Here is a 12348-nt window from a genome sequence, read left to right as displayed (position 1 = left end):
AACTTTCCAACAATTTTTGATTAAAAAAAATATAGTTTAAAACCGTGACAGTTTTCAAGTGTAGTTTAAAACATTCCTAATACAATTCAGGTCATTTTGATACACCATTACTACCCTTGCCACTACACTACACCCTCATCCCCCAAACTTCCAACCCCGAGAATAATGAAAATACTTTGAAACTAGTACAATTCTTAAAATGTAGTTTAAAGACTACCCAGTACAATTGCGTTCATTTTGACTTGAGCTAACCCCATATATATGGATACGTGGAAAAATGTATAATGTACAAACATCAAAGTGGTGAAAAATCGGATCCCACTTTGGCCGCTAACTTGGATCCAAGATGGCGTATATAACGTTGGAACTTCATAATCATTCTCAGGGCAATTCATTTACGTACAAACTTAATCTCTCTTTTACTGTAGCACTGTTTATCTGCTCTTACCCACTCATTTGCCACTGTTATTTGTATACCATTTTTATGCATTTGTACACACCAATATTCTATTCTATGAACAAGAAATAATACTCTATTTTCATCACTAAATATGAATTTAATCTGTTTTCAATGTTCCGATTGCACGATGTGCATGTCCATCGGCGTCCATCAACCAATCAGAGCTCAAGAATGTTTTCATTCTGGCAAATTGTACAACGAACCTGGCAGCAGACGAAATCTCTTTATTATTCTTATTCATCTCACTAGGCCTAAGAACACACTTTCTATTTAAACTTCATTATGTGACGTACCAAGTTGTCTAAAACAGAGAAAAATAAAAACTCATTGAGAGGCATGCTTTAAAAAACTGTTAGTCCGATCCTCCTACAACATTAATGAAAACATATGATTATATGTTCAGTGCTGAATTGTGTCTGTTTTATATTCCAATGTGATTAACATGATGACGTCATCAAAATAAAAGCTTTTTTTTTATTATAGTGTGATAAACTACGATGAAAGAGATGAACCTCATTTTGAAATTCAACTGGTCATAAATCTAATAGACACCTTACATAAAACATTTTAAGTTATAAACATGAGAGTCAGATTCAAATATACAATATAGATGAAATTATGTGATAGGCCTACACTTTTTTAAATGGCCGTAGATCATGCGAAAAATCATTGCCTGGAAAAAAACATACTAAAATTGGGACTACACTATGTTTAAAAGGCTAATGGGACGCCAACTATCTAGTGAGTGGCGGGTAAATCTTTCCCTTTGTGTATTAGCGTTATGACACCTTTGTTTTGAGATTTTGTTGATTCACAAAATTCGTATGATTGATTAAAATACATTCACTACTAGTTGTCCTACTTTATCCGAGAATATTTTATAAAATTGAGGTGAGAGCCTATCATACCCAGGGCTTTTATTATTTTCAATCGTTTTTAGTGCATTTAAACATTCCTCATAGCTAAAAAAAGCGAGAGAGAAAAAGGGCGGCGTGGAAAGGGACTGGCCACCCTACCACATAATGCCGAGGCTTAGTACAATGAGCTCCTAACAGCTCATTCCCCTACGTAACAGATACTATTCTAAAGAAGTTTATTAAACGTAGACATTTTAAGATACTTTCCAAATAATAATAATAATTTTCTTTTGTATAGGCCTAGTGCTTAACCAAAATAAATGAATGGATAGTTACTTAATACACTGGGGACCAACAGTGGTCACCCTAAATGGTCTGGATTTATGCATAGGTATCATGTGATAAGTGGAAAAATTGACGATTGTTTTTGCCGATCATTCTTAGTTATACAAACAACATTTCAACAGTTTATACTACAGTTCACTCTGAAAATACTGCTCATCTACCAGTCATAATAATCAGACTCGGAGGGGTTCATCTTTTCAGGAGCTTTCTGGATTGTATTGGACATAATGGTGAGTTAAGATTTTGAAAGTGTGCATAGCCTACTTTAAAGAGAGCTGTATTCAAAAGCTCTTAGCTACTGTGTATCATTATAATGATGACACAAGAAGAAGATGTACCATTTTGTCTCCAGGTATAGACACAGTATAGATTGATCATATCCAATATTCATGAACGACAATATTCCACATTCATACAATAAAAGATGTTCCAGACGAATGTATATCACACATCGTGTTACAATAATAATGAATCAGTTTTCAGACATGACGATAATAGTATATAGTATCTTGAAAGTTGTCTTTCAGCTTAAGCATTTCAGTATGGTTCCCATAGCATGGAACCAGATCTTGTGATTAACTTATGATTGATAGTATCGCCTACAGTACATACTGATTATTATCTGTTCTTTCCGGCTCTGTATTTTAGAATGTTGAATTGTTATTCTGTAACCAAAACATCGTCAACATCAACATCAAAACATCACTAAGTTCATTATGTATAGGAGCTAAGAAATTAGCAAAAATCGACCATTGAGTGCATTCTGAAAATGCTGCCTGTTTTTAGATTTCTTGACCCTCACAACCTACACTTGGCCACTAAAATCACGTTCTTACATGCTGTAGAAGCTGATATATGAGCAAAAATCTGTATTTTATGGCGGCTTTTCATAGGCCAGATGAGCTGGAACTTTTTTTGGTGGATAAAACCTATAGGCCTATAGGCCTATACACAAATTAGTTGAGAAACACTTGTTTCAAATTTTCCAGGTTGGCCCTTTTAGACTTATAATAGGAATGTATTTATATACATAATGAGTTGTTTCAATACTTGTGGTGTGGTTGACTATTATGAACATATAGTTTCAAGTCGATGTTCAGTGTTTGTTACGTGCGTGCACGATTCTACAAGCTCAAGGTCCTATACCAATGCATGCTACTCTTGTTGTAGTGCGTGGTTGTTCATTTGTTGGCTTACTATGTATACAGTAGTTCCAAGTCGATGCTCAGTGTTTGTTGCGCGCGTGCACAATACTTCAAGGTCAAGGTCATAACCATTGCTTGTAGTGTGTGGTTGTTAACTCGTTGGTGGCTAATACTATCATGTACATATTCCCAAGTCGATGTTCAGTGTCTGTTGCACGTGTTCACGACACTGCAAGGTCATTTACCATTACTACTCACGTTTTGTGTGCAGTTACCTCAATGGCCTACTGTGTAGGCACGTATAGTTCCAAGTAGGCTACCATGCAATTGGTATATGGCCTTGTAGTATTGTGCACGCGCGTTGGAACTATGTACATAGTAAGCCACACACACTACAAGAGCATACAATGGAGAATATTGACCTTGTAGTATCGTTCGTGCGCGCAGCAAATAACAATCGACTACGAGTCAACACACACGCACTATAAGTAGCAATTGAACAATATTGAATTTTACATACATATTAATAAGATCAAAGCGCTGTAGGCCTACAAAAAAAAATATTAGAAGCCATATACAAAAAATAAATAAAAATGCTAATTAGTGAACAGATACGCTTTAGTTGTTTCTTAAAATACGAGAACAAGAAGCCTGTCGGATATCTAGATAAGAGGGATGCTGTTCCAAAGTTTCGGACCATGGACAGAGAACGCATTGTTGCCAAAAACATTTTTGTAGCAGGGACAAAAGGCGTAAATTGTCCATGGATGATCTAAGGCCAGAACGACGAAGCTCATCGCAAACTAATGATATCTTGTTTATAATTTTAGTTGTTTCTTAAAATACGAGAACAATTAAGAAGCCTGTCGGATATCTAGATAAGAGGGATGCTGTTCCAAAGTTTCGGACCATGGACAGAGAACGCATTGTCGCCAACAACATTTTTGTAGCAGGGACAAAAGGCGTAAATTGTCCATGGATGATCTAAGGCCAGAACGACGAAGCTCATCGCAAACTAATGATATCTTGTTTATATTTCGGGGCAACACTGTTGTACACATGCAGTGCGATCTTTAAAATCAATTCTCTGGTGAATCGGGCCAATGAGTTGGAGAAGTTCTAGAACGTCTATCAAGGCGGAAAATCATCCGCGCAGCGGGATTTTGTAAGGCGCTGCACATTACCACGCGAAATGCCACTGAGCAAGGAATTGCAATAATCCAGCCTAGAAATAATCAAAGATCGTACCGCGCGTGCACAAGTATTTTGATCTAAATAGCGTCTAATTCGAGAAATATTTCGGAGGTGATAATTAATAGTACGACATACGATGAAACTTGTAGACAGGGATCAAACATCTCATTCCAATGTTCCTAAATAATAACGAAGGTTCAATTCACCAATCGTCAGATTAAAACGTTGAATGGAATTTTTTTTTCTCTGTGATGAGATCAAAAGAATTCAGCATCAGCAGCATCCACGTTTTCACCGCAGCAATGCAATTAGAAAGACGAGATTTCGCCGCATTTCCGTCGCCCGGCACTTTAGGATTGTAGCTGACATCGAAACGCCTGATAATGTCAGCAACAGGCGTAGAAAACCGACGGACCAGCGACCGATCTCTGAATAAATGAATAGATACGGATAGATACGAAAAGATGGCATTTGCAAAACGAACAGTGTTTTTGTTCAGTTATTTTAATTAACATTCTCAAATGTCAGAGTTGACTAAAAAACTACAGCTAAAGCATTACTACTACGTGACCACATATGACGAACAAGAAGACTCAAATGTCAAATTTAAAGCCTTATATTATCGGAATACATCATTTTAAATAATTTGAAACCAGTGATATTATTATGATGTGTAATCTATAAACCATGAAAATTAAAAATGCTGAAACCTATATCTTCAGTCACGTTACATCATTCAAGGATAGGAGAATAATCATAGCTGATTTTCTAGTCATTGTTAATTAATTATTCATTCATTGTGTCCCAATGTTATTGATAAGGCCAGAAGTAATTAAAGTAAAGGCTATCTTAAATAAGATATTAATTAATTAATAATTATTCCTTGCCATTACGGTAGTGTTAAAGAAATGTTTAAGCTTTGTTTTTGTTTTGTATTGGTTATCATGATTTATAAATCAACATTCTTGTTTTTAAAATACATATAAATACGCCTTGTGCGACACGGTACGGTATACCTCTTCGATCGATGATACAAACAATGGGGCAGCTAAACGTAACTAACAGAAATAATATTGCTAGGCGAGCATAATTTTCGGATAAATTACTTTAAAAAATACATTAATTAAAATACCTTAATGGATATTCGTATGGAAAAATATTTTTTGCATTAAAAATGTTCACAAAATGATATATCTGGGTACCGCAAAACACAGGCCTAATATTACCTGCGGCCGCATATTGATTGTAGACTTAATTTTACCAGTACACTTTTTACCATTTATTTTAGTCATTTTGCTTATTTCCAAATCAACTGTAACACCCACATAATAAAAGCCATTATCACACAAGTCAAGGTTTGAACATTAAGGCAGGATTGGCTAAAGCATGAAAATTAGCATGTAAGCTAAAACTAAATAGTAGTAACTAATAAGCAGTAACTCAATAGATTTAGCATATAATTATATCTTAATATAACTCAAGTATATAGAAGTAACTCAATAGCATATAATAGTTCTTATAACTACATAGCAAATACGTCACTCAATGATATTTAGCATTAACTCAATAGCATATAGCTATAACTAACTCAATAGCATCATTTATAACTACTGTACATAGCAAATAATTCAATAGTATTTAGCTATAGCTAAATAGCAAATAGCTGTAACTAATTAGCAGTAACTAGCATAGCTATAGGCCTAACTAAATAGCAAATAGGTCACTTATCTATAACATAACAAATAGCTATAGCATTTAGCTATAATAGCCATATATTATACAGATATTGCCTGCTTAGAGGTGAAACGCTGTTTTTCTGTAGTTTGCAAAGGAGTGTGTAACTTCACTGAAAACTGCGAACTTTGATGTACCGGCGGTGGGAACTTTTACAATGAACATTAGAATAATAGAAAGAACAATATAAACATGTCCATCCCAAATTACACTCATAGCGATGTTGTTCACGCCCTAGCCAGGGGAAATCTTTATGGTTCGGAAGAACCCCTTAACGTTAGCATTGAACGCAAATGTGTGAAAAAAGTAGCTGGCCAATTGCGATCGTCATTTCCGGCCAACTTAAGGTGCCATTTATCATAATTCGCTTTGTTACAGGTCCCACCAAACTGTAAAAATATTTTTTTTTAAATAAAAAAGTGTTGGGTTGCAAAAATTCACAAAATAGGATCATGGGGTCGCGGAAAAAAATAGGTTGCGGAACGCTGATTTACATGATTAGATATATGGATATTTTTAATGCTGTTTTTTCTTTACACGTACATCAGGCGTTTTAGGCTAAGGGTGGTTGTATCTAAGGGTGGTTGCATCTTGAGTGTTTTTTAGGGTAATTTGAGTTATATATTTTTTAGGGTGGTATACTGTACACCCCATTTTATATAAGGATTGTTAGGGCTTGGCGGTATACATATGGAGTGATGTTTTAGTCGCGTGCAAATAAATATAGTGTTTGCTATAGCAAACACTATATTTGTTTTTTAAATATTTTTGATATTAAAAATGTGTTTTTCGTTTTTCTTTTTTTTTCCTTGCTCAGTTCTGGATTGACCAACTAGCATAGGTGTTTAGCACCTGTTTTGGTCTTTCCGTGCCTCCTTTTAGGTCTATAATTGTTTTGTCTTCTTTGTAATGTATATGGCAGAAATTGAAAAAAAAAACTAGCATTAGAAGTTGCTTTTCTAGCAGAAATGGCAAAAACAGCTATAGCAGTATACACCTAAAGCAGTGGTATTCCTTTAGTACAAACACTTCATAAATCTTCTCTAACTAAATAGCAAAACTGGCATTAACTAGCATGGCCATAGCAAAGTATTAAAGCAAGTAACAGTGTAAAGCAATGACATTGCCATAGCAAACAAAAAAAAAACAAACAGTGTACATTAACGTTAACAAAATAGGGGACATCCAAAAATACGAACATTTTTTTTCCTTTTATAAAGGCCTGGTTTCCATTTATAATATTTAGAAGGCCACATTTTAGTCTATCTGCTTAGCCGATTAATATTTTAACCAACATTTTTAGTAGAGATATAGTAAGACGTCAATTTTTTAATTATTATTCGTTTGATTTATTCGCCTTTTTGAGAGTAAAGTGATCACTCCATGTTTGTAAGTGACTGAAAGGTTACCGTTTTCATAATTCAAAGAACGAATAAGTATAGAACACCCGTACCCAGATTCAGACGTAAAACTGTCTTAGTTCCAGGCGATTTGTTGTTTTTTTCATTTTCTTTAGCGCATATTTGCAAGCTCAGCTAATGTCAATAATTCACCCTCAAACCTTGAAAAATCTTTTGAAATTTTTTCAAAATTTCACCCCCGTGACGTACGTTTAAGATGGTCTATATCATTTTTCGTCGCGCCTTTAAATTAATTTAGGCCTAATTTGAAATTCTCTGGATCTTTATGCGCTGCGGCATCATTTAGGCTAATCATATTTTCTATCATTTTTATTTATGTGTGTATCTTTGTAATGGAGAAGTGAATTATTATATTTCCAAAAGCCCTTTCCTTCTTATCACGTATAGGCCTCATTAAAGACATAGTTTGCCAAAAAATATTGTAATATTTTTGTTCAATGATTTTAGTTACGGCAATTTTACGATTTGCGGAAACATATTTCGTAAAAATAATATTTTACTAATGCGTTGATTATTTTTAAGGTTTTCTTGATTTTTAAGTTTTGATGGTTTCTAATCCTTCGAGGACAATCATTCTTTCCATACAAGCACTGATTGTATTGCTAGATTTTGCAACAAAGCCTGTGAAAAAAATCTCTTCTTATTAAGAACGGTTCGCAAACTACCACAAATTACTGTTGAGAGACTCATCAAGATGTTCCACTATAAATACCTCACAGCCACAAATTAATACGAAATTTTCAATACTAAATTTCCGGGTAACTCCTCCACCAGTTCAATAAAAGTAATGAAAATCAACACAAAAAATAGCAATAGGCCTAGCCTATGCCTATTTTATGTTAATTTTAGTAGTCATGACTACTATAAAATTAAATGATAATAGTAATGATAATATTAATGAAAATTTTTATAAAAATAACAATTAATAATAAATTGTGTGACATTTAAATAATTCTAAATACCACACCACCTATATATATAGGCTAACAATAAATAAAGGCCTTTGACATTCTACATTTTTAATGAATTTTAGTGTGCAAAACGTAATTGAAGAAATACGCCCTCAGTCGTTGAACGTTGCTGCCAATACCAACCTCAAACTCGACTCCAAAACAACAACAATCGAGCAATCAACGGCCGGACGGACGACCAATAAAAAAGTTTAAGTAAGCAAAAACATGGCTTCTTTGAAGGTTGTTGATCCCGAACTTCGTAGATATCTTAAAATACACAAGATTCCAGATATATTTGAGGTAATTAATTCACTAAATATCAACCTCTTTCTTATAATAGGGAACAGCAATCGGGACCACCGACGATCGGGTCCAAACAAAGTGTGAGACGGTCGGGCCCAACAAGTTTCTACTAGCCTAGAGATAGAGGCTAGGCCCCCTAGGCCTAGTAGGGGTCTAGTTAGGCCTATACTCTAGGGCACAGGTAGAGTAACAAAGATTTTATATCGGCCCAAGATAGAAACGTGAGACGTTTGTAATCCATGGACGCTATACGGTTTATCGCAAATTGCGTGAGCGATGCATAATTAAATGGGAAGGGTTTTGGGGAGCAATAGCGCCACCACGGTATATAAAGTTTTGGTCAAAACACAACATTGTCTAAAGCTCTGTCTACACTATCAAACTATTTTGACAAAAAAAGTGTGATGTGGCCAAATATGGTAGTGATATTCCCAAATATGGTAGTGATATGACATCATCGTGTCCATATATGGGCACATCACATTTTTTTGTCACATAAAGTTTGATAGTGTAGACAGAGCTTAACTAAGCATGTCAATGTAAACACACATAATTAATCGGAAACTGTCCAGATCCGAAAGAAACTTTGATTTTACTTTGTTTACATAATTTCTTCACTTTTCCATGAATCAACCCTCACTCAGGATGGTTAACCACAGATACGTTAAACCATTTACATTTTAAATCAAAATAGGCGGCGCTATAACCTATGTTCATTCCCGTTTTTCTGCCTAATGCATCAAATTCTCTACACGTAGCGCACCATATCAGGACTTTGCCTTCCTCGTATTCCAAGATGTTTTCTGAATTTGACTTTCCATTTCTGGAATGTCTTGGCTTTCATTATTGTGAATTGATACCGTACTAATACTAATAGTTGGGGAGCCAGAAAGGGTTTACGTGCACCCTCTAGCAAACTATGTTAACAATGTTTTTTTGCTTCCTTATATCAAGACAATAAAAATCAATTTTTTGCTGTTGGCCGAAAAAAAATTGGGATGCTTGGTCAGTACAGCAGTTAAAAGGTCAATATGGTCAAAGTTAGAACTGTGCGTAACTTGGTAACTACTAGGTGTATTGGAATATTTGTTGTGCCAAACTACTCAGAAGACCCATATTTCTATTCACTCTAATGGGAAACTTAGAAAAGTCAAAAGTGGAAAAAAAAAACCTTTTATGACCACTGGTCAAGAAATTGGCCATATGAATATCTCACTCATCAACCACTGGTCAGAAAGTGATAATTGTGGTCTCAAATTACTCGCAAAGTATATACATATTTGTTCTAATGTAATAAAAATCATAAAACTGTCAATAAACCCTTAATTTTGACCTTTGACATAGCCGGCACAAACATTTTTGGCTTAGAGCACACTTTTCATATCTGAGAAATTGTTGGGCAGATATGGTCGTAGTTGGTGTCACAATACTGAGAAGATACATATTTCTATTCACTTTAATGAACAACTTTTGCCAAAAATGACCGTGAAACTTTACTTTTGACCATTGGTCAAGAAAATGGCCATATCAATTATATCTCACTTCTCAGCAACCACTAGTCAGAAAGTTATAGCTTTACGCCCATATTCTTAAACCGGACTTTAGTCGTAGTTCGAGCTAAAACTAAAAAAATGACGTCATTTTAATTCATAAACCGAACTTCAACTAAATCACCGACTAAATCAGGCCAACCTCGACTAAATCGAGACGGATTTTGATCAATTTTTTTAGTCCTGGAGGGGGCAGGCTAAATGGTCGACTAAATGGTTTTTAAACGATGTTTATAAAAAACGTACCAGTCATTGAGTTGTTATATTGGCCAGATATTGAAGAATGAAATACCTATATTTATATTAGCTTAATTAAATATACATTGGTATAGTTATAATAATTAAAATCATCTTTATTTACAACTGTATACAAATTACATTATTTTCTTCGCGCAAGTCCGACTTGAACTACGTCATGCCATAGCGACAATGGGAGATGCGGCAATTCACCACGCTATGGAATGTTTAGGGGGCCTAGCGCTTTCTTGTCACGCTATGAAGTGCGTGGTTCGTCGCGATCATACTTTGTTGGAGGCCTAGAAAATATTAAAGTTACCGTACCGCCATGGTTCCTGAATATATTTTGAAGATTTTGTTTGTTGTTAATCAAAAGTACTTCACTGGTAAATTAATACTGATCTTGTTCTAATAATTAACGCTTAAAATTACTTTTCATGTATATAGTCCTGATGGGTAAAAAGTGTTGTAAGAAAATGGAAAGTGATATCAATGCGCAAAATTTCGTCTGCTCCTCAAATACTCTCTTGTCATTGGCCAATGTATAGCCTTTGTTACCCAGACGTGTGCAACTCGACTAAACGCTCGACTTCATTAAGTCAAACTGCAAACTTTGACTACTTCGTTTTTTAATCGAATTTGAAGTAATATCTCGAACTACGACTTTTTCAAGTCGAACTACAACTAAAGTACGGTTTAAAAATACAGGCGTTAGTCTCAAATTACTCGCAATATATATAATTATGTTTGCTCTAATACAACAGAAATACACAACATGTTAAAAAACACATTATTTTGACATTTAAACTATAGCTGGTAAAACATTTTTGCATGAAGATCACTTACATTTTTAATAACAAGCAAATATTGTCTTACTTAATATCAAAATATGAGTGACTGTTGTGTGATAATAATTGTAATGAATAACATCACCAAGATCATTATTAATATTTAGTATTATAATTACAATCTAAAACTATGACTGTTTAACAATTTTAAAAAACTCTGGTAAATGAATGACAAATGCTATACAGTATACTGTTACATATTTTTAAACCATAGTTGAACAATAAAAACAAATCAAAGTAACCGTAGTATGACTATATTATAGATATTGTTTATTTACTCGTCCTCCTTTTTGTTGGAATCACTAACTTATACTAATTTATAACTAATACTAATTAAGAAGCTTACCATGTTTGTTATTACATTGTACACTAAACATTCAACATCATTCATACTACTCAGTTATGTGATTTTAATTAAAACTAAAAATTAATTATTTAATTCTAAAGAACTTAGGTTTGTTTAGTTCAGATGTTCCAATGTTTCACTCCATTCCAATAAGCTGTTTGATGCAACATACTTAGTTATATTGAATATTTTTAATAAAAATAAACAAAAATATTTAAATTAGTTGCATAGTAATTTCTTTATTCACAAACCTATATTTAGGATACTATTAAAATCACATGCACACTAATGTAGTATGATGGTTTACTATGCAATGTTCATTCATTTATTTGCTTCTTAAATTATTAGTAAATCCAACAAATTAAAGGAGGATGACAAATAATAATAACAATAATGTCCTTTAGGATTATAATAGCATAGTCATACTACTGTAGTAACGGTTTTATTTGATTTGTCTTTAGATTTTCATAATTTTAAACACAAGCAAGAAAGAAAGTGGGTATAGCTTTAAAGTGAAATATTGCAAGAGTTTAAATTTGGTATTATAGCATAATGATTAATTGGGAAGTCTATGTGTGTGGAGACGGCGTGACTTTCCCTATCCATAAATTAAAAGTAGACAGTACAAACAACAACATTATTGTTAAATAATTGAGAAGTTTGATACGATTGTACCAACTAAAAGGTCCATGTTTCCATTTCTTACCTCAGCCCCAACCATGATGGGACTGAGGTGGTGCAGAAGACCCCTTCGCTTAACCGCCCCTACCATTGAAATTAGCTCAACCTACGTATGTGTATATTTCAGATTCAAATGACTTTTTAAGGTTTTATACAATTGACTCCAAGCTGGAACTTTGATACAAATTTTACATAACTTAATTTATGATCAACTATAGGTCGGTCCATATTATCAAAATATCCTTACTCAATCCGAACACGATGGGGGCTGAGG

General features: G+C 34.1%; 1 protein-coding gene across 1 annotated transcript in view; it reads left to right on the top strand.

The window, feature by feature from the left end:
* The first annotated feature begins 8254 nt into the window (after window positions 1-8254).
* Window positions 8255-12348, top strand: part of LOC140059582 (F-box and leucine-rich repeat protein 13-like) — a 61495-nt gene continuing 57401 nt past the window's right edge. Inside the window, exon 1 of the mRNA XM_072105542.1 lies at window positions 8255-8409. Within this exon, the coding sequence (XP_071961643.1) occupies window positions 8335-8409 (75 nt within the window). The 5' untranslated portion in view covers window positions 8255-8334. The remainder of the gene's footprint in view (window positions 8410-12348) is intronic.

Source organism: Antedon mediterranea, chromosome 9, assembly GCF_964355755.1.
Source record: "Antedon mediterranea chromosome 9, ecAntMedi1.1, whole genome shotgun sequence".
NCBI classification, from domain to species: Eukaryota; Metazoa; Echinodermata; class Crinoidea; order Comatulida; family Antedonidae; genus Antedon; species Antedon mediterranea.
This window is presented reverse-complemented; position numbering and strand designations above follow the sequence as displayed.